The sequence below is a fragment of the Mus musculus genome, chromosome 11, assembly GCF_000001635.26.
Source record: "Mus musculus strain C57BL/6J chromosome 11, GRCm38.p6 C57BL/6J".
In the NCBI taxonomy this organism is placed as follows: domain Eukaryota; kingdom Metazoa; phylum Chordata; class Mammalia; order Rodentia; family Muridae; genus Mus; species Mus musculus.
The window spans coordinates 8,482,713-8,506,089 of record NC_000077.6 but is presented as its reverse complement, the minus strand read 5'-3'; the positions used below and the strand labels follow the sequence as shown (position 1 = coordinate 8,506,089).

General features: G+C 49.3%; 1 protein-coding gene across 8 annotated transcripts in view; it reads left to right on the top strand.

Annotated features, from left to right (window-relative positions):
- The window catches only part of Tns3 (tensin 3), a 233,107-nt gene that overhangs the window by 158,669 nt on the left and 51,061 nt on the right, over positions 1-23,377 (top strand). For 7 of the 8 annotated variants that reach the window (XR_380972.4, XM_006514741.3, NM_001083587.1 and 4 more), the window contains one exon: positions 12,753-13,997. Coding sequence is in view for 7 of the 8 variants with exons in the window: in XM_006514741.3 (XP_006514804.1) it covers positions 12,753-13,997 (1,245 nt within the window). In the remaining variant the exon portion in view is untranslated. Of the gene's footprint in view, positions 1-2,186; positions 2,333-12,752; positions 13,998-23,377 lie in introns of those variants that run through there. The other variant, XM_006514743.4, reaches the window with a different exon arrangement.

Genomic DNA, 23,377 nt, shown 5'->3' with positions numbered 1-23,377 from the left:
GGACATTGCAGTGGGACCTTGGGGCTCAGTGTTGTGGGCTGCAGTAGGGAAGCCAACTCAGGAGGATCAATCTAGAGAAGCCCAAGGGTGAAGGAAACAGAAGACTGGGGGCCAGTGGACCAAAGGCATCAAAATGCGGGGGAACTCAGTAGCTCCTCCTGGAGGGTTGGAACTTTCTGCCAGAAAACACTTCCCTGTCATCTATCTAGGTCTAGAACATTTCCATCATCCTCAAATGGAACCTTCTACATTAACAGTCATTTCTGATCCTGCTCTCTCTCTGGTCTCTGGAAACCATTCTTTCTTTCTCTGGATTGCTCCATTCTTGGCACTTCACATCAGTGGGACTACTCAGTCTTCTTGACTCACTCTGCTTGTCCCAGGTTTTCAGGGTTCGTCTCTGTATTTCATTCCTCTTCTCAGCTGACATTCCATTAGAGCTCACACTGAAGGCATCAGCTCATGTGCATATGGGTCTCCACCGCTCCTATAATTATGGATATTGTTGCTATGACCATTCTTTTGTATGTGTTGCCATTATGATATTGTTGTGGTCTCTGATGTTATCAGTTACTCTTTTACTGTCCTCTTGAAGTGCCTTTATCTCTTTCTGGATTCCCACAGAGGAGTCATACTAACTCTTTTTCAGGTCTCCTGCTCATTTGGCCAATCACTTTCAGGGACATATGAGAAGTCCACTCCAGCCTTCTCTTCATTAGATATATGATTTCATGTACAGGATCAAAACTTCCCAAGGTTAAAGGTTTGGTGCCTTTCAAAGCCCCCAGGGCCACAGAGCTGCCTTCTGGCTGGACTTCAGCAAAGCTTCAAAGGGGCACGTTGTTTCATGAGGCATCAATGCTAACAGCTTAAGCAGGCCCATGTAATCAAAACCCACTGCTGAGGAGTCTATGGAAACTGAGAGGACTTTGGCACACCTGCCTAGTGGCCACAGCAGCAGAAAGGCAGGACTAGAGGCCAAGTAGATTCTGGTTGGTGACGACTTGGGGCAGCTCATTTATAATGTCACCTGCACCCTCAGATACTAAAGATAGAGGACAAACCTGAGCTCTAAGTAACCTCAGTGTCACTACAAGAAATGGGGAAAAGAGGTCTCTTGCAGGTATAAATGATTTCTTGTTTTCTTTGTTGTTGCTGCCCTAGGTGCCGTTTTTCCCTCCACATGCTTGGGATATAAAGATTCATGTTCAAGGTTCTCATGCCTCGGAAGACACAGCAATGGCTGCACATAGTTAGCTTGGACCCAAGGAGGCCCTGATGCTCTAAAGGCACATGGGCATTCATTTTAGTCCCTGAGCTAGGTTATTCAAATATCTCCTAATCTTTTTTTTTTTTTTTTTTCTTTTGATGTGGATTCTTTGAAGGGAAAACAGGTTGTGGTTAGCAAATCCCTGCCTTTATTGCAGTGTCCTTGCTTGCAGAATGAGAACGGGGACCTTGCTTCCCTTGGTGGGAAGGGGTGTTACTTACTGCCCTCTCCTGAATTCCACACTCAGTAGAACTTCTTGCCCAAGAAGCGCGTTATGTCCTATCGTGGAGGAGATCCTTTCTCCCGAGGGTGAACGGAGTTTATCTGAGATCTTGTAAGCTGTGTATGCTTCTGTTGAGGTCTCAGGTGATTTATTGAAGATAAGCCTTGCCCTCCGCCTGTATGTCCAGCCCAGGCTTGTCTTTCTCCCTTGCTGAATGACTAGAGACATTTGTAAGCGTTCACATTGTGCTGTGGGCACCTCGTGGAATTGGAGAGGCTCCGATTGTCTCTGTTCTAGGGGCATATGGTTGTGTTGGGACTGATTTCAGCCTGGGTGAGAGGGCATTGACTCACCTAAGTTGAATATAATGAGGCCTGAGATGGAAATGTTTTGCCTATAGAAATCACAAAGGTTAATACTGACACCACCCTCGGTGCCTCATGGAGCACAGAAGACAAGCAGCTCCAATAATAAACACAGAGATTTTCTGTCTGGATCTCTGAAAGAGAGCAAATAAATGATAAAACTGGTTTGTAAAATGCACAGGTGCTGGCCACTGAGCAGAGTGGAGGCCTCTGGACCCGCCCCTCGGCCCGAAGAGTTCAAATTTCACTAAACCTGATTGCATCAAGCCCCGCCCGCATGTTTACATTGCTTGGGCCTCTTGGGCAAAATCAAAGTCCCTGCAGCCAAGGAGACTCTTGCCTTCTGCGCTAGCTGGAGTGGGAGGCAAGGAGCTCTGGGAAGGAGGCGGCACCCGCGATGCTGCCCAAGACTCTCTTTCCTAGAACTGGCCAGACTCTCTCTATTGAAGGAGTGGTCGAGGACTTAGAAGGAAGGTAAGCAGTGAGCGTGTGCTTGCAAATGTCTCCGTGTAGCTTTTGTGAGGTTCCAGGTGTCTTCTTTGCCAGGTCGCTCCTGGAGGGAGAGATGATGCTGGCCAGAGTTGCAGAGATTGTACAATGGAATGTAGAGAGGATCTGAAACGCCTGCTTGGCATGTCCAGCAGGGCGGATCTAGGACATCGCAATCCAGAAGAGTCTGTCATGCCTGCTTCTTTGAGGGAAATGCTCAGGGCAGCTTGAGGCAGAAGGGTCTGTTGTGAGGTGTATGTTCAACTCTTGTGGCCCGCTTTGTGGCTCGTCTGCTCAGGTGGACTGTCCTGAGGATCCTATTTTCTATTTTTCTTGGCCTGAATCTGTTTTCTGTTTAAAATGTCTTCAGGGAGCTGGGTTAGAAGGCGCCAGGATGGGCACTGCAGCCCTGTGGCCAGCATTTGAGGGCTTGGGGTGTGTTTGTATGCTAGGGGGCCAGGATGGGCACTGCGACCCTGTGGCCAGCACTTGAGGGTTTGGGGTGTCTTTGTATGCCGGGGGCACCTGGCCCTGTTTGGGACCTGCTGTCACAGACCTTCCTTTATTGCCATATTCTGGTGCCTCGCCCAGGAGAAGTCAGGCGTCTTAGGTTCCAGGCAGTACAGCCGCTCTTGTAGGAGGCAGGGTGAGGGACAAGCTTTCTTTATGGAAGGTCCAACACACTGCTGACCTGGTGTGTCCGTGTGGAAATTGTTTCCGCTTTTGCTTCCAGTCCTTTCTTTTCTGCTCTACGTTTGTCCAGGTATGCAGAGCTTCTCTGGCTTTCTCCAGTGCCCTGTAAAGCTCTTGGTGTCACATGCCAAGGGCAGTTGCTGCCAGTGGGAGTCCTGTGGCTCTATGGCTGACACCACAGGTGTCTTCCCTGCCCCTGGCTTCCACACCTTGCCATTGAGAGGGTTCTTTTGTGTTTAGGGGTTCAGGAAGTGAGAGTGATGGTGTAGATGGGAGTTATTTCTGGGACTCTGTGACGAGAAATAGGGACTACCTTCTATGTTATAGAAGTTTATTTTCTTCTTGGTCGTTTTAAAAGGGGGAAAGGCTGATTCCTTCCTGCCAAAAATATGTGTGTGCTGTAGATTATAGGTGATATTTTTAAACACACATATTGCTTCCCTCTTGGTGTCTATGTGATAGAAAATAATTCACTACAAGCAGGAAATATTTAGTTAGCACAGACACAGAACCCTGGTGCAACAAACTAAAAGCCAAGCTTGTTTTAATGAGGAGCTAGTAGTGCTCTGGTTACTAAGGTCTACATGGAAAGAAGAAAAAGTGACTTCTGAAAATAGTTCCTGCTGTTGCTTAGCAAGGCGATGCCAGAGCATGTCTCCTGATGGTGGAAGATGGGATTTCTCGTACCCGAGCCCACATTAGACCCCAAGAAAGCGGGTGCTTTGGGGCCATGCTGGCGCTCATCCCTGCCTTGTGCAATGGGACAGCTTTGATTTTAGGCTGGTGATAGTGATGGGCTCTCTCATGCACAGAGATGGCATTCTGGTTCCCCTGTCACTACCAACCCTGCCAGCGATATGCACCCTGCTGTATCTGTCAGCCGTGCCGTCTTGTTGGGAAACTCATGGGTTCATTTACTGTACATGCTATCAATAGCTCAGCTGTCAGCAGACTTAGTTGAGAAGAATGGTCTAGAATTTTAAGGAGAGGTTCGGTGATACATGGTCAGGGCTCCTCGGGTCCATTGGGTCGTCCTGGCCTTGCCCCTAGGCAATCAGCTGTGGACTCTATCTCTAAGTACCATGACCTGGACTCCTCGAGGGGCTGGCTACCAGCCTTATTGGAAGCAGTATTCTAGGCTTACATACAAGGAAAATGAGCCACAGAGATATTGAGTGATTGACCCGAGGTCAGAAAACTGGCCAATCAGAGTGACTAATTACACGGAGGTGCAGGGGGCATGCTGGCTACCCCAGCAATGGCATCTTACCTTTTCAAGAAGGAAACAGAAGAGAAGAGGGGAGATGGGAGAGGGGAGAGGCCTAGGAGAGGGAAGGGGACAACAGGGCAGGATGGGCCTATTGCCTTAGTCTAGCTTCTGTCTGACTCTCCCCATGGAGGTTGTAATGGAAGGAAGCTGTTGAACATTCGCTTACGTTAGGAACATTTTACAGCAGTGCTAAACCAGTCAAGATGGAAATGTTCATGGGCCAGAACATCCCCACAACCCTTTGCAGGCTGCCCTCTCTCCTAGCCTTGCACCCCCAAGATGTTCCCCTCCTGGAGTCCCACGATTGCAGCCTTTGAACCTGGCTGTGTTCACTTTGGTATTGTCTTCAGGAGGCTGCTGGTGGCTATTTGTTCTTAAGGGCAGTCTTTTCTTCCTACAACCTTTCCTGGGAGGGCTGCTCCTCTTGGTTATGTGATGGGACCTCTTGGGGTTATGTGATGGGAACCTGTGGCGGCCTCCGCTTATCTCACTGTCCGAGTGGCCTTGAGCCAGTGACTTTAGCGCAACCTGGAGGAGACGTGACTGGGTGATAGCCACCGGGGAGAACCTGCCTGCTCCTTTAGGATCCTGGAAGGGCTCCCAACTGTAGTGTGGACCAAGATCTCAAGTTCATTAACGGAAAGAACAGAAGCAAACCTACAGCTTCAGTTTAGGAAGCTAAACACTAAACAGACCACCGGCACAAGTGCATTGAAAACACTTGAGTTCTGACTTGGCATGATTAGACGTGTCAAGAGTCAGGGAGGGAAACGCAGCACTCTGAATGGTCTCCAGGGGCTGAGCATGCAGGAATATGAATGTAGTGTAAGAAGCTTGAGTACTTTATCTGTGGAAGCCAGATAGAACATTCCTTTCCAAAGTTAAGTTGCTGATTTTGTGTTTGGCTAGGAATGGAATGCAAACTGAAGGAACCAAGAGATTCAACTTCCCAAGTAGGCAGTGGTCTTAACTTCTGGTGCTGTATTGAGTTTACCCTCCCTTCTCCTCCTCTCCTCTCCCCTCCCATTCCCTTTTCCTATATATGTTTTTCTTTCCTGCATGTATCTACGTGTACAATATCTAAGGACACCTGGAGAGTACCCCAGGAGGCAATAAGAAGGTATTGGATGCCCTGGAACTGGAGGTCCAGTGGTTTTGAGCTACCTTGTGGGTGGTTCTACTCTTGATCACCAGGCTGTGTCTTTGGCCCCCACGTTGGCGTTAGTTCAGCTGCCCTTGGCTTCTCTTTCCATCTGTAACTTGGGTCTTCCTTCTCAGGTTAGTGGATGCTTGCCAATCAAGCCGTTGTCCCTGGGGTCACAGGGACAGCAGTTTATCCTTCAGGTGAGTTACAGGAGAGGGGTGATACAGAATCATGGCATCCCTGATTGGGTTGTGGAAATTTCTGAGCCCCTGGTTCAATGAGATCAGTCTCGGGAGGGCGTATCTCCTCTGCATCCTACTCTTTATTTCTCTCAGTGGGTCTGCCCACATGCCTGCCTCCCTTCCATCTCCTGTTTCTCTCTGTTCCCCAATGGATGAGTAGTTCTGAGCCCTGGACTTTTGCTGGAATCTCTACATTCTATTTACAGCTAGAAGTCTGCATATGCTCAGTAAACACGATAACACACACACACATACACACACACACACACACACACACACACACGCTGGCTTGGGGTCAGGATGAGATTTTTCTATGGAAGACTTATCAGGACACTGTTAGCTCCTTTGAAACAAAAAAGTTGCTTTTTGAGGAAATCTGTCACAAAACCAGAACATGGAATCCATAAAGTCAGGGGCCAAAGGCACTAAAGACTCCCGGCAGCTTCTTAGACATTATGCTTCCTTGGTGTCGGTAGCTTTCTGCTGGAGGCGGGGCCAGGGCACCACTTCATGTATATAAATCTCCAGGTGCCTGACCTTAAACCTTCTGAAGTCTGCAGTCACCCTCTCTTCCCCCAGCTCAGTCTGCACATACATGCAAACCTAGGTATGCACCTTCCATTATCTTCATGCAGAAAGGGAAGGGATTATCTCATTTTCTTAAGAACATTATTTCTTCATTTTAATTGTGTGTGGATGTTCAGGCCTACATGTAGGTCTGTGCATATGAGCTCAGGTGCCTATGCATGCCATACATCCAGATCCCTTGGAGCTGGCATTACAGTCAGTTGTGGGCCGCCTGCTGTGTGGTTGCTAGGAAATGAACCCAGCTCTCTATGTTCTTAACTGCATTGTACCTCTCCACCCCCTTTGCTTGTTGTTGTTGTTGTTGGTGGTGGTGGTGATGGTCTTTTCCATTTGAAATACTTTGTGGATGCCTCTCCCTGGTTGTGGGAAAGCCACATTTTCCCAGTAGGGTTGGCTGAGCATAGTGGTTCAGGCCTGTCATCCCTGCCTTTTGGGATGCTGGGAAATTCAGCAGCTGCCTAAGCGACAGGATAACTTTAAGGCTAATTTGGGAAACTTAGTGAGACCCTGTATCAAAATAAACAGGGAGAAGGGTTAGGATTAGGTCTTTGGTAGAATTCTTTCGCAATATGCATAAGGCCCTGGATTCAAACTGTAGGACTGCAGGGAGGGGAGAGAATAGAGGAGGGGAGTGTGAGAGGCAGGGAGGCAGGGGAGGAGTGCTCGCTCCCATGTGGAGATGCTGGGACAGCTATTTCATGGTCCTCAAGGAAATGTGAATGTCCCATGTGTACTTTGTTCCCTCTGGTTCTCTCTCAGTCCCTAACCTCCCCAGTATTGTGCAGCATAAGTCATTCTGCATGTACAGGGGTGTGATAACCAACCCTGGCCACAGGGACGTCATGACCAGTCAGCATACAAACTGCTTCTGAAGGGGAGGCCCTTTCAGGCTGACTGGGCCTGGTGACAGTGCCCAGAGCCACAGGATGGATTACCTTGGATGTGAGATGTGGTGAGCTTCTTTCCCAGTGTCTAGAAAGCTGGGGTTCCCAGGTAGGTCCTCCTTTGACTCTGGGAGCTTATTCCCCATCTTCAGAAGGAGGCTGGCTTCAGACTGCTTCCGTGTGTTTGTCCTCTGAACCATGGGAAGTGTTAAAAATCTGCCATGTAAATAGTTTGTCTTTGTAGCTTCAGATTCCACATCCACAGAGTCAGCTAAGTAATCAAGAGTTGACACTATAGTCACCATTCTCACAGGTTTTGCATTGGGATGCCTTAAAGCAAGTGGGATGTGTATGGAGTTTACACAGATGCTAACCAATTTAAGTGGGGACTTTGGAAATTCATTGGTACCAAAAGATGACTGGTGGAGAAAGGAGGGGAGGAGCGGTGAGTGACAGTATTCCAGCTTCCAGAATCTTACTCTCCTGCACCTCCATCCTCAACAGCAGCTTAGGTAGCACAGCGTGTGTTCCATGGGAGAATTCTGGGAACCCTTTGATCCTGCAGGGCCAGGGTGAGCCAGAGTGGGTCTTACCTTTTCTACCTCATGAGAACGTGAAAGCAGCTACCACAAGGACTCTAGAACCTAGATAGGTGTTTGTTTGACAGTGTCATTTTTGGAGGTCTGGATGAAGAACATGAGTTTCTGTAACATGTTTTCAAATGAGAACCACAGTGTAAGGAGCTCTCTGTGTCAGAGATAATGGATGTCTTTCATGCTCAGCTCAGGTCCCTACAGGTCTCCAACAGTGAGGTCTAGGCTCCTATTTGGCTTGGTTGGCAACAGTGAGACTGGCCAGTGCTCATGCCTAAGTTTCTTTTCTAGTCAGGGTGTTCTTGGTGTCTTGGCAATTTTTGGGTTCTCTTAGACGCACCAACATTCAGATGGGATGGCCTTTGTTCCCTGTATAACACTAGACACAGATGTATATGGAAGAGGGACGGGTTCCCAAGGAATGTCACCTCAGAGGTGGCTAGAAGATGTGAGACTAGAAATGACATGTTACCGTTTACTCTGCCTCTGCTGAGCTCCAGGCTGTCTTCATCCTTCTTGGCCTGATGCAGAGCACACTGGCCAGACTGGCTCTACACCCCTTACACCTCTGGCTCCGCCTCTTACTCAGTGGACACATTGAACTAATGTTTAGGGATTTAGGTTTTCTTTAGCTTTTTTGGAGTCCTGAGGTTGGTTGACTCAGGACTCCTTGTCCTGTGAAGGCCAGCCGTGAGAGTGAGGAGTGATTGTTAGGCCTGCCCCCACCTTTTATGGACAGTCACACTTGGTATGCTGTCTGAAGGGCAGTCATTATCCAGAGTATGGGAAGCTGGGCTACAAGTCTGCTGGGCCCATCTGCTTTTGGACCTTTATTGGTGTGACCCAAGCTTTGCCATGTGATGAGAAGCTTAGAAAAGGTAGTCTGTCCATTATATGTCCGCTGGGTGCCAGGGCTTGGGTGCCACAGGAAGCAAAGCAGAGGAAACCCCTGCCTCAGATCTGAGCAGCTTAGAATGATGTTTGTTGGCACAAGACAAAAACCCAGCCAGGAAGGGCATGATGAGGAAGAGGAAGCTGGGAGGAGGGGCAGGAGCCGTGAGTGCAAAGGCCAGCAATCCATGGGATGACCGCTGAGGAAATGAATCCGAAGGAGCGGTTGGGCCTTCTTCATTGTAGAAAGAACTTTTTATTAACGCACATGGGTGTCCTTCTTAGGGCTTGAGGGTCTGAGTGCCTCTAGTGTGTGCTTTCCAGTTCTCCTGACTCCACTGCAGGCTGGGAATGATTATTTCCTTTTGTCAGTGGAAGGCCAGGGGCAGTTCACGTGCCAGGACTGAAAATTTTACAGAGAAATGGCAGAGTGAGAATCTGGTCTTCTAGGATGAAAGAGAAGCTTAGGCACCTAGTGTGTCCAGAGCTGAGATCCTTGTCTCTCTTGTTAAGTGGTGGCCTTTTGCCAGCAAACAGGGTGGACACAGTGAGAGCCAGAGCTTCTTGTTCTCCCCGCTGTGGGCCTCCAGGGGCAGCTGCGCAGCTGTTGCTTTGGGCAGCTTCCTCAGCCTTCCTGGCCCTCCCCTGTCTCCCACATCTTCTAGCAGGAGAGGCCAGCTTCTACTTTCGGTGTAGATTTCTTGGACGTTTTCTGAGGTTGAGAGCTAGCTATGCATGCAATTGGAATTGCATAGTTCAGGGGATGTCTCCAGTTCTTGTTGAGGGTTGCCTGTCTGAGCTATGTGGATTTATGAGAACCTCTTGGGGGCTCAGAATTGGACTGGCTGAGATCAGGCTCCTAGGTGCTGCCATTTTTCCCGTGTGTCTGCTATCATTTTCCGGTTTCTTTCACTTGGGGATAGTAATAGAGCTCACCAGCTAAAAACGTCTCTCACAAGCAGCGGCAGTTGCATGCCTTTAATCCCAGCACCTCGGAGGGAGAGTCTCTGAGTTTGAGGCTAGCCTGGTCTACAGAATGAATTCCAGGACAGCCAGGGCTACCTAGAGAAACTCTGTCTAGAAAACAAAACAACAACTACAACAACAACAACAACAACAGCAACAACAGAACACATACCACTCTGGCAATGCTTTGGAGTCTGGTTCCTGGCACATCAGTACTTTCTGACTGCACTTCTAATTGGAAAATTAGGAGAATGTTTTTACAGTTTATTCTTGCATTTCCTTTTCTTTTTAAGCCATGGTATCATTTAATTAAGATTTGTGGAGGACTCATACTTCAGACCTAATGAAAGCTGGAAATGCACTGTCTTAGCACCATGCACTCTGTCCTCGAAACGAGCAGAATCCTTGCCCTTAGCTCTGCGTCCCCGGGACCTGTGCTCTGGCTACCTGCCTTGTGCAGGGAACTGGAATAGCAGCCATCTGGCATCCTGCTGTGTGTGTGTGTGTGTGTGTGTGTGTGTGTGTTGTAGGGATGGGGTTGGGGGAGGGATATCTGTATGTGTAGCTGTGGGGGGCAGATGTGAGTAGGGGGCATGTGTATGTGGTGTGTGTAGAAGCATAGTACCTCTGTAATTCTTATGGAGCCGAAAGTTCGCATGAGCGCCCTTCCCCCATACTGTGTAGAACAGAAAGAGGTATGCTGGGTCTTCTGTAGTTGAATTTCCTATAGCAGAGGATCCCAGTGCCAGATGGCCCTGTTGCTTCCGTGGGGCCGAGAAAGATGCTAGTGTGTCCTGTCGTTGGTTCTCAGGACAGCCTCTACACAGAATCACTTCCATCCTTTGTGGTGGGGATGCCTGGTTGGGAGAGCCTGGGATGGAGGCATGGGCTAGTGTTGCTGTGTTTTCAGGGGCCTTTATAGATCCTTAGTGATTCTGCACATGGTTGCTTTGTTTTCTCTGTGAAGGGGACACTTGCAGGTGACTTTGGATTTGGGATCATCTTTCTAGGTATTTCCTTGTGTATTTATAACAGAGCTGGATGTAGCACATGCTTTCAGTCTCTCTGTCTGAAACCTGGCTCACTGCACTTGCTGTGTAACTATTCTCAGGACCACCAATGAAACTTCAAGTATGTGCGTTTGGCCTTGTCTGTGCAGGGAGGTGGTGTCGGGCTGCAGGTGCACCCAGTCCCCTGAGCCTGAATTCTCAGTGCCTCCCACTCCTGACAGCTGCTTAATCTTAAGTTATTTACTCTCCCAGAGCCTCTGATCTCCTTAAACAAGCAATAACAACATGAAGGTCTGTAACTGCACACTTGAGTCCGGCGTATGTATGTGCGTGTCGCCGCTTGCCTTCTCGCTAAAGACTTGCTCTTTTTACAGCTTGTGTCTATGATTCTTACCCCCAGAGCTTCCCTCCCCCAAGTTCTGCCCTAGAGTGCGGTTGAGCTTCTGTAGGCTAGACTACACATCAGTGTTCTCCAGCCTTGTCTCCTCTTGTCTGCATGCTTGCCCTACAGTGCAGTTAAACTGAAAATGGAGCTCAGGCTAAGCATGTCCTTGGAGCTGTGTTCTCAGGAGTATGTGAGTACTTAGCAGAAAACCCCCCAAACCTTTCAGTCCCTTTCCCAATATGTCAACCGATCCCAATATTTCCAAAAGCAGGCAGCATGGAGCTCAGGCTAAGCATGTCCTTGGAGCTGTGTTCTCAGGAGTGTGTGAGTACTTAGCAGAGCACCCCCAAACCTTTCAGTCCCTTTCCCAATATGTCAACCGATCCCAATATTTCCAAAAGCAGGCAGCATGGAGCTCAGGCTAAGCATGTCCTTGGAGCTGTGTTCTCAGGAGTGTGTGAGTACTTAGCAGAGCACCCCCAAACCTTTCAGTCCCTTTCCCAATATGTCAGCCGATCCCAATATTTCCAAAAGCAGGCAGCAGCTGCTAAGTCTGACCAAATGTCCCGCTGTTCTGAGGGGCCATAAGACACGTGCTCAGGGCTCGTCTCTCTGAGCTGCTGAATGAATGGGCTCAGCAGCCACCAGATAGGTGGATAGTGGCTCAAAGCTCGGATTCTAGGTGCCTAAACAACTTAGCTTTCCAGACCTCAGCAGCTCCTTTCCTGTAGAATGCCCAAGATTCCACAGTACAGAGAGTTCAGGAAGATGGGGGAGGTTTGCAGGGGAGATGTGCTGACTGTGAATTCCCGTTTATTTTAGGAAGATCTTGCTATGGCACACTCTGTGTGGCCAATGCAGTTAGAACTGCCAGTCAGCAGATTGTGGCTTGGGAATCTCCACGTACAGCCGCCAGGGCCCTAATTAATAACTGCAGCAGGGGCTTCAGCTGTTCCTGCCCACATTGTTTACATGACATTCCATGTAGTGCATGCATGCCAGCCCCGACATCTAACAGTTATCAGATACCTGTGGTACCCAGTGATCTCGTGCTGTATCCACAGGCCTTCAGCCTCTCCCATTATCTTTACTTTCCCTTCCCATTGAGCTGCATATTTAGATTTCAGCACATCCCAGAGTACTGATGGGATAGCAGGCTTATCCGTGACATAGTGAATTTAATGACAGTTAGTACCCTACATGTTCGAAAACCGTTAGCTATATCTATGGAAGTAGGTAAACTGGTGATTCTTCTTGGGGATTCACATGAACTCAGCTGGGCTCCACATTCGAAATAATGACATTAATGATTCAAAGAATGAAAAATCCCCGAACGTCTTAATAGATATGTGTGTGTGTGTGTGTGTGTGTGTGTGTGTGTGTGTGTGTAGTGTTTCCTTCATGGGTAGGTAAGTATGAAGCTAAGATAATAGCTCAGTGGTCAATTTCTTACTAGCATGCATGAGACCCTGGGTTCCACCCTCAGCATGAAAACGAAACCAAGCAGGAAAGGCAAAAATGATTTCGGCCGAATGCGTCTGATATATGAATCCTGTTTTATTGCTGCTTTCTCTGCAGAGGATTGTGTAGAGTTTGGGGACCCGAGCTGAGACTGCACTTGCGTACTATTGAGTTGCATTATAGACCCACTCATCTGTTTAGATAAGTGCGTGCCCACTGTAGTAGGTAATACTTCCTTTTCTCCCTTGCTTACAGCCTGTCTCTTTCTTTTTCTGCAGTGCTACACACACAGGGGCCAGTGGATGGCAGCCTGTATGCCAAGGTGAGGAAGAAGAGTGCCTCAGATACTGGCATCCCTAGTAGCCCCCAGGGCATGCCAGCCACTAGCAGTCCAGACCACGGAGACCACACCCTGTCAGTCAGCAGCGACTCAGGTCATTCTACTGCCTCCGCCAGGACTGATAAGACAGAAGAGCGCCTGACCCCCGGAGCACGAAGAGGCCTGAGCCCTCAGGAGAAGGCTGAGCTGGACCAGCTGCTCAGTGGATTTGGCCTGGAAGACTCTGCAAGCTCCCACAAAGACATGACTGATATGCGCAGCAAGTACAGTGGGACACGGCATGTGGTACCAGCCCAGGTCCATGTGAATGGAGATGCTGCCCTAAAGGACCGGGAGACTGACATTCTAGATGATGAGATGCCCCATCATGATCTTCACAGTGTGGACAGCCTGGGTACTCTTTCCTCCTCTGAAGGGCCCCAGTCCACCCACCTGGGTCCTTTCACCTGTCTCAAGAGCAGCCAGAACTCTCTCCTGTCTGATGGCTTTGGCAATGGTGTTGCTGAAGATCATAATGGTGTCCTTTCTCCAGACCTGGGCCTTGGTGTAGACACCCTTTACGATCGGGAGCGGATGTGTGGGGGCCGAGAGCAAAAACCGCTGCAGCCCCTGTTGAGGAAGCCCTCTGCACCCACCCCAGTGCAGGCCTATGGGCAAAGTAACTATTCCACCCAGACTTGGGTACGTCAGCAGCAGATGGTGGCTGCTCACCAGTACAGCTTTGCCTCAGATGGGGAGGCCAGGCTTGGCAGCCGCAGCACAGTGGACAATACTGGCCTTGCCCAGCCCCCACCCCACATCCCAGTTACTCCCAACCGTGGAGCCAGCAGCAGAGTGGCTGTTCAGAGAGGCATCAGCAATGGGCCAAATCCCCCCGACACACAGCAGCTCTGTCCTGGTAAAGCTCTCCAGCCCAGATTTCAAGATGACAGAGTCACGAATGGAGTCCATCAGGAGCCGAACACTGGCTCCTCCCCAGGCTCTCCTACTCTGGATATTGATCAGTCCATTGAGCAACTCAACAGGCTGATCCTGGAGCTGGACCCCACCTTTGAGCCCATCCCCACACACCTGAATGCCCTTGGCATCTCAGCTGTGTGTCCTGACGGTGTGGGAAGTGGGCTCCGGTGTAGTGGCCGGCTGGACTCTGTGGATGGCCCTGGCCGGAGCCCTGGCCGGCAAGGTGAGCTGATGGGGTGTTGGTGTCAGGTAGGAAGTATCTATGCAGCTGGGAATTTGGATTTGCTGAAACTGATGATGGAGCGGCATTTTCTACTCTCACAAGCTGTGGCCTAGAATCCAGGTGATACTGTGGCACTATAAGAGCTTGTTAGCAGAATTGAAAGGTGGGGAGAAAGAGGTGTAAAACTTGCCTATAAAAATGGTTTGGGGCCGGGTGGGCCCCCCTGAAGATTCCTCTTCTTAGGAATCAGTGTCTTATTTCACATACTTGTCACGCTTGTTGGTAAGTGCAGTAGGTCATTTGGAAGCACCAGATAGCCTGGTCCATGTTCCTTTGCCACCTGCCAGCTGTGTGATTTAAAACCTATGTATACATCTCTGAGCCTCAGTTTCCATGCCTGAAGAATCAGCTCAACAATGAAACTTTTCTCAGTTCAAGAATGTCCCTTTAGGGAAGAGTGCCGGGCGTCTTGGTGAGTCAGAAGACCCTGCTGGGCTCTCGAGTCATTCTTGTAGAAACAGAGCAGGAGCCACCATGTGTTAGAGAGGAGCTTGGAGGGTCTTGATGACTGAGGGAGACAGGTACATGGAGCAGAAAGTGGAGAGTGTGGAGTGGCCTCAGACACAGCAGATCTGGGTTCCTGGATCCTGAAAGCTGTGATTTAGAACCAAGACCTAAGCCCAGCAAGGGTGACAGCCACTGTGTGAGGGCCGTTTGTGTACTGCACCTTCTGAAGTTGGTAAGAGTTGTCAAGAGAAAACTGTGTGGGCCTTTCTGCCTTAAAACAGGGGAACTGGACACCAGAGCAGGGGCTTCCTGGCAAGGCCAAGCTCAGTAGCCGTGGACAGTGTCCTCTGGCCAAGTCTATGGGAGTATTTCCTGCAGACTGCATCAGAGTGACGATAAAGCCTGCTTCGGGATCAGATTACTACCAGGTGTTCCTTGTGTGTGTGAACACAGGTCAAGAGGGTTTGAGAGACACCTTTGTCATTGGATGCAAAGGCAGACAGCAAGCCACAGTGTATGACGTGGGCGGAACATCCTGAGAAAAGGTCTGGGAGTTAATGGAAGGGACAAGGCTCTGGCTGGGATCTGCACAAAGTTATCCCTGGAGGGGACTGGCCAAGGTGAGGCGCCTATGTGAGGGTGATGAAGTGGCTGCAGGTGGTGGCGGGTAAGGTGGAGCTGTGGGTGGTGTTGGGAGCCCGGACCAGGAAGGCAAGAAAGACAGTGCAGGAGAAGGCTGTCCCCATCTCTTCCTTCCTCCCATGGTTGCTTTTCTGTGCTTCTCAGTGAGTCCGTGTGAAAATCCCCCTTCTTGGGTGCTAGTAATGCTGATGATAGAAGTCCCTGTGTGGGCTGACTATTGCTTTAGGGTCCTGGCAGAATGGCTTAGTTCATCTTCCAAGGCCCCTTGCTTCAGGGCCTTGCTTCACCTTGCTGTCACGTCTGTGGAGACTACTAGGTGATGACAGGGCTTGAGTTCACGTAGACCCTGTGGTATAGACCCATCCATGGTCTCTGCCCTCTTTAGAAGGTTGCAGCCTGGCTGATGTCTGGCCCCCTCCCCTTCAGGCAAGAACAAGATCTTGTAGCATGGATCCTAACCAGTGTCAGGGTTGCGTGGACTGCCAGCTAGCTGGCAGGCTGCTATCAAAGGACAGGGTTGCTGGGACTTTTGCTCATGCTAGCTGTGGAAAGGAAGGGCCATCCCAGTGTCTGGTGATGAGAGGTGAGAAGAGAAGCCAGATTACATTACCTGGGACATGCTGGGATCACTGGACTAACAGCAGGATCTTCTCGTTGGCTGGAGTGCTGGTAGGTTTGTGTTCTCCCCAATACAGTTCTGAGGAAATTCAGAGTTCTAAGGTTTCAGTGGAAACACTTAAGCAAACTCTACGACCCTTTGCTTAAGGAATGTTCTTGGAAGGCTGTACTTGGGAAGAATAAATCAAACGCCTTTCTTCCAGGAACAAAATCCCCTCCTGAGTTTTGGAAAACTTTGCATGTGTCTAGCGGTGTATGTGGGTGGACCCAGGACTCAGGCGCAGGTGCCTTTTTTTTCTAGTTGACTGAATACAGTCCTGAGGGATACCCCATTCCTATAGGAAAGGTATACAGCCAGGGACTGGACTTCTGCCTTCACGTTGGCCTTCCTTAAATTACTGAAGAAATGGGTCACTTTACTAACTAGAATTTTATTTTAACCTTACACCCGCTTTAATTCCTCTTCTTATAAACATACATATAATAATCAAATGAAATAACTTTTCTACTTAAACAGATTAGTAATTTATCAGTCTATCTTTGTTCAACAGGCATCTTGGGTCATTGTCAATCCTTGGAACTATAGTGGTATCATAATATATATACCGGGAATATGTATAAAACAAAAACACCTTCTGCAAAGGTGCTTTTGGAATTCAGAGTCCTGCTGCGAATGAGGTTCTGTCCCTAAGCAGCAGGCAGGAACACAGAGCTCAGCGTGAGGACAGAGCTGAGCCGGTGGGTGACAACCTTCTTATAGCCAGCTAGCTATTCTTCCAAGATGAACTTGCTGTGTTAGTCAGCACCCAGTTCCCAAATGGTCCCAGGCTTGCACTACACTGCATATAAGAAGCCTGGCTGTGGTGTGGGCAGCCGCACAACCTGACTCTTGGGGCTCAGGGCAGGCAAACTTGTTTGGATAAAAATCCCATCAGAAAATGCTCATGTGCTTATGCACCTGGGTGAAGAAGGGGGCAGTCTTTCCTCCCCGGCAGGTAGAGAAAATGCTACAACCCTATTGTTCTTAAATTTTATAATTGAATTAAAATTTTTTTATTTATTTTTATTTTATTTTTATGTGTATAGGTATTTTGCCTGCATGTATGTCTGTGTACCACTTGTGTGTCTGGTGCCTTCAGAGTCCAGACGAGGGCATCAGATGCTCTGGAACTGGAGTTTGGGAAGATTGTTAGTCACCATGTGGTACAGAGACTCATGCACAGGTCCTCTAGAAGAGTAGAAGAGTGAGTAGCTCAGCTTTGAACTGCTGAGCTACCTCTCTGGCTCCTGATTGGAAGATTTAAGTTTAGTGTGCATGCTCCCATCTCTGAATGGAAAGGGTTAATGATGAATGTTATAAAACAGAAATCCCCAGACGTCAGGGAAATTCAGAATAGTACAAATGGCTAAGCAACTGATTTGTTTGAACCCCTGTAAGTTTTGGGGTGTTATAAAAAGCCTTTACTTTACACAGTTCCCAGGTCTCTTTGTCCAGGAGCGAGTGAGGGCTGCCTAGCTGCAGAGCTGAGTAAGAAGGGCCCAGTGACACTGCAAGGCTTCATGATTCCAGTGCAGGAAACCCCTCCCCGTGGTGGATGCGGAATTGCCTGAGTCTTGTACACGCATGGAGATTCGGGGCTGCAAAGTTCCCAGAATGTGGCATCTTTTCCATAGGCCCACTTCCGCCCTCCTTTCCTCTTCATCCCCATGCCAGCTCCTGCTGCGTTTCCAATTCTGAGCATAGATGCAGGTTCACTGTAGGATGCTGGAGCCTTAGCATCCTCAAATCAGTAAGACCCTTCATGTTCCATCATGTCTTAAATGCAAGAAAGCTGCCGTGCAGTAAGGAGAGCAGCTCTACCAGGTTCCTCCTGGGGACTATACTCCAGCAGAGCTGTGCAGCTGAGTCACTCACACCAGCTGTGCAGGGAATAGCAGGCCGTATGCTCCCTCGGGGGTGGGGGTGGTGGTGGGAGGGGTGGCTTGTTTCTGAAGAGAAACCACAATTTGAAGGCTGTACATTTCACAAGTACAGTAGGAATAATGGTACTGCTGTGGCTGCAGTCGATGCTGACAGGGATGGCAGTGATGGTGGCAATGGTAGTGACGGAAACACACTTACAGTCGTTCGGATCTTACCTGTCTCCCAAAGGTCCATGTGATAAATGCTTGCTCTGAGAAGGTGCCGTTGACACGTGGCAGAAGTTGTAACTAGTGGAGCCTCGCAGGTTTTAGGTGATTGGGGTGTGTCCTGAGAAGGATAATGGAAACCTGTCCTTTCTCTTTCTCCTCTCCCGTGCTCTCTGGCCAGGAGGAGGCTTTGACTTTGCGGTGCCTTTCTGCTATAAAGGCTCTAGGACCAAAGCAGCAGGGCCAACTGATTGTGGGTTGAAACCTCCAAAGTCCTGTGCCAAAATAGCCCTTTGTTCTTTCTGGGATGGTTATCTCAGCTACTGGTGATGAATAGCTAATGTGAGATTTTTATTCTAGCTAGAAACTTTCATTCCGCTGGACTTGCTTTTCTAGAAGGATCTTGTTGTTGTTAGTTGGTTGGGGGGGGGGGTGTTTGTTTTGGTAGATTTTGTGGGATCTGCTCAATAGAAAGTCATGCCATTTGCCAGAAGAGTAGTGGTGGTGATAACAGTGGTGATGGTGATAGCAATAATCATGATGATGTGGTAATGGTTGTGGCAGTGGTGATGGTCACTATAGTGATGGTTTTCATAGTGATGGTGGTGGTGGTGGTAATGGTGATTGAGAAGATGGTGGTGATGCAGTGAAGGTTGTGATGGTGATAGAGATAATTCACTCTGAGTACCCTCTCTGTTCTAGTGATTTCAGACCACTAGGAAGGAAAAGGCCTCCCTCTTGTCCACACTTCTTCTCTTGGCCATCCTTTATTCTGCTGCAGTCCTGCCCTTTGACCAGCCAGGCTTTTTCACGATGTTTGCTGGGATGGGTAAAAAACCTTAGAGGTCTTTGTGAGCAAAGATCTTCTTGTTAGGCAGCAATGCAGACGCCCTTCTGCCCCAGCTGCTCTGCTAGATGGAAGCTGAGCTGAGGTGAGGTTGTGCGGCAGTCGGATTCCACCATAGGACCAGAGAGGCTGTCCAGAGGTGAGGAGTCATTTCTGGCACCTGTGTTGCTGATGGCAGTGCCATCTCCCTTGTAAAACCGGGTGAGGGCAGGCAGGGTGGGGGAATTTTGCTTCTTCAAAGTGCCTGGTGGCCAGTAAGACTGCACCTTCACTCTGGTGTGATGTACCATGGATGTACCTGATTTGGCAGACCCCCAGCCTCTGCCCTCCTGTTGCCCCCTGCCAATTTCAGTTCAGCCTGCAAGTGGGTAGATTTCTGGGATCCCAGCCTTTAAGTGGCAGTGGTGTGGTGGGGCTACCCTGAGAAGAGAGGCACCTTTGGAGCCTGTCTTTCTGTGTATGACAGAAAGCTGGCTGCCTGTTCCATACCTTGGAGACTTTTCGTTTTGTGTTGTTAAAGTATTTGATTCTTGTTCCATTAGTCTCAGTGGCCCGATGACAGGAACCTGGCAGGCACTTCTTGCACATAGCACCCTGGCCTATCTGCCTGTGTTTTTAGAATTCCTTTGCTGTGGGAGGGGCGCATGAAGCTTCAGATTGCAGCTTGTAGTACTTCCCCTGTGTGCTTTCATGGCAGGGACCAGAGATGTGGAAGAGGAGACCCTCATACACTTCACTTTTGCTAACACTTTTCGGTCCCCATCACTGCTAGCAAGTCAAAGAACCTGGGAAGTTGTTCCATGAGACCCTCACACCCAGTTCTCACTGGTACAGGAATAATGGCCAGACAGATGCCCCCAGAGGGTGTGGTATTTAGGGAGGCTCGGTACTAAACATTCAGTACCAGGTAGAGATGTCAGGGATGCAGACTGGGCGAGGTGGGCCCCCACCACTGGTTCAGTCTTGTGTTCCAGGAGCCCAGAGGGTGAGCCACGGGACCTTGGGCAACTCAAGCTTGTCTGTATGATCACTGTCTCATCAGTGGTGATGGTGGATCTGACAGGGAGCACTATGGGTAGGACTTTGTTATGGATCAGGAGTCATGACTCAGAGTCACTTGAAGGGACTTGGTGCATGGAAATGTCATGGGTGATGTTTTCTTCCAGCTCTGCAGAGGAGAGAATTCTTTGGGGACACTTTTCAGTGGTCCAGTATTGCTTGACTCGACATATGGGAGGCCTTGGGACTTTTCCCTGCAAGGGGTGGGGAGCTACCAGGTCACAGTTCTTCTAGGACAGCTATACTGCTGTACAGTCACTACCATCCTGTGGCTTCTCAACTTTCTCTACTCCTCCCAGAGAAGACTTTAACCCATTAGTGATCACCCAACCTTAGCGGGCAGCACACTAACTTACTTCCCTAGATTAGCTGTTCTTGCTTCTGGTATAAATGCAGTTGTATACTATGTAGCTCTTCTTGGCCGGTTTCTTTTACAGAGCACATTATGTTTAAAGGTCTGTGATTATTGGAGATTCATTCCTGTTTATGGCTAAATAATACTCCATAGTTGATCTATTCATCTATCAGTGACACTAGGATTCTATCAGCATTTGGCTGTTGTGAATATTGATGGTATGCGCATGTGTGCACACATACCTGTTTGAATACCTATTGGCTTATTACCAGATATGGATTTACTGGGTCACAGGGCGGTTCTTGCTGAGTTTGCTGGAGAAACCACCTCCAGCCTTCTATATGGACAGCTTCTCTCCAGAAGCATTTGGTCTGTTGTCATCTCGTAAGAGACCCAGGTTCTAGGAAGGCCACCTCTGAGTATTCCATATAGTGGAGGCCAAATCCTTTCTCTTCATCTGGATGAAGAGACTCTGACAGTTCTCAGGCTTGGTAAGGTCAGTTGTGATTTCTGATTCTGCCTCATGGCCTTTGTGTCATGATGTGGGCCTTGACTAAGGGGATGCACTGTGTCCTCTGTAGATGTAGTAGAGGATGTTACTTATAAAAGGAAGGAACCATAACTGGGCTCTAGAAACGTACTGATGAGTGGAATGTCCTACATGTGAGTAGTGGGCGAAGTGACAGGGATTTATTCCTTTTGGAATTAGGAGATCTTTATTTGCAGAATTCATTCAGCAATGGGGAGATGTTCTCTCCCTTTCAGACAGCCTTCCCCACAGCAAGCACTTCCAGGATTCCCAGGGCAGCACATTAATTCCATTCCCTTGTCGAAGCTTTGCAGAAGTCTCCTTCCCTAATGGTTAGGGACAGAGATGGGAAGGAAGGGATGGCCCCGTGTATATGCAGAGGGCTTTTCCTGCCTTCTTACTGATGCCACTCAGCATGTGGGCTCCCAGTGTCCTACCCACTTTCTTTATGGGAAATGCATGCCCCCTGCTCTTGAGAAACAAGCCTACCAGGTGACCGGGCCTACTGAGCCTGTCTTGGTTCAGCTTGCCACATTAGTGGGTTCCAGGGTATATTTGAGCTGAGCTAGCCTTTCTCTATTCACTCTCTGTAGAGGTTCTGTCTGTTTACTTGAGTGAGCTGAACTCAGGAGGCCCTTACCTCAGCACAAACCAGCCTTTGCCTTATTTATTTTCACTCTCAGGAATGTGAGGGAGTTTCCAAAACCACCCCATGCCATGGGGTGCCAGCATTGCTTCATTCTTACATGATCCTATAAAGACCAGTCATTTACCAGTGCTTCTCCTTCTAGGGTCCCAAATCGAAAATAAGGATTGTGTTGCAGAGTGGGTCATGCTCTCGGACCCGTTCCCTTTCATTTTCATTAGTTGTGTGTTATTGTGTGTATGTGAGATGCTTAGTGTGGCCAAGCAAGTTAACCTGTCCATCCCACTGCATGTGTGTGCAGAGTTCCGGTAAGAGCTAAGTCCACTGTCACCTGGGCGGGGCATATTCTTTCCCGATTTCATCTATTCTTTTCACTGCACACTGTAACCACCTGGGGGCTTTTGGGATGTGGGTGGTAAGGATGACTCTGTTCACTTTGGTCTGCAAAGAGTGGCTGTTTGGCCTGGTAGGGACTTGAGTGTCTGAAGTACTTTATGCTCACCCACTGACTCCTGGGTCCAGATGTGCTGTGCCTGTAAATTGAAAACATTGACAGTTGTGCCGCGGCTCCAGGGGAAGAGTAGATGGAAAAGAGGAAGAATGAGGCCCTCAGTGGAGGGTTGTAATGGCATTCTGTGGAGAACCACATGGTTATAATTGTGGTTGTGTATCTAGGCACTTGGAGGCTGGGATGTTCCCCCTGGTTGCTTCTAATGGGGCCAGAGCTTGGGACCGTGCTGTAGAGGACAGCCAGTGGTCATGTAGCTGCCCATAAGCTGCCTTCCACAGGACTGGTAGGTTTATTTTCGCAGCACAGTGGGCCGTATGCCTCACTGAGGAGAGGATTCTGCCCTGAAGACTCAGTATGGGTGTCATAGCATGGATGCCATGATGTCTCCTGCTCCGTTCTCCTCTCCCTCTTTCCAGATAGGCCAGGTGATACCAAGAAACTCAGTGAGGAAGGGTTTGGTACCATTGTCACGATTAGGACTTTGGTACATTTGAAGAAGTGCAGAATTGCCAAGGAGCATTGTGGGAGATTTATCCTAAAATGTAGTTTTCCAGCTAAGTGGTCTAAACTCCTTCCCCCAAAAACACACTCAGAGTTTCGCAGTAACAATGGGCTATCCTATACTCAGTCCTGCATGGCAACACAGTGCCTGACAATCTTGGTCTGCATCCAATTCGTGTGTGCCCTGTGCTTTGCAAACCTTCCCACAAGACCTCCAGTGTCTCCAGATGAAGCGCTTGAGGGAGTTCACTCTCATGATTTCCCCACTATCATAGTGGCCTTGGTGGGGATGCCCCCTAGCCTGGCTGTCTTTGCCCTACTCCCACACTGCCCACACAGCTGCCTGGCCTTGGAGTGCTATAGGACTCTGTCCCTATCTGTATTCTCAGTCATTTAGCCTCAGCTTCCCAGTCTCTCTGAGGTTCAGTGCCCTCCAGAGACTCATGGTAGTCTCAGCTCCTGTTTTGCTTGACAAGGTCTGTGGTCCTGGGCAGTGCCCAGAGGGTGTGCCCACATATCAGCGCAAGGACTTGGGGGGTAGCAGGAACGGGGAAATAGGGACTCAGGTCCCAAGCTCTAGCCTGGAGTCCAGTGGGTCCTTTGGGTTAGGTGTAAGGATGATCCCGTGCAAAGACAAATGAATGCTCAGAGGTACTGATAACAGTTGGTGGGCTGTGGGGCGTCCAGTCAGTGCTGCCACTTGGTTTTTCTGGTTGCCCCTCCTCCATAGGGGGCCTGGCTGCATGGAGAGTTCCTGGAACAAGACTCATTGGCATAATGACAGGCCAATACTCCGTGTTCCCGTAGGCCTTAAGTGTCCTGGTGCATTCTGAGCTTCCTGAGCTTTTGAAAGTGCCAGGGGCTGGTTCAGGTTTCCTCTTCACTGGCAGGGATCCTGCTGGAAGTAGGTGTAGCTCCCCACAGCAACTGGGCCCCAGCAGGTACTGGTGGGAAGGGAGCCAACTGGGCCCCAGCAGGCACAGGTGGGCCTGCCACAGTTATAGGAGAGGCCCTGTGCCTGTAAAGGTTCCCTTG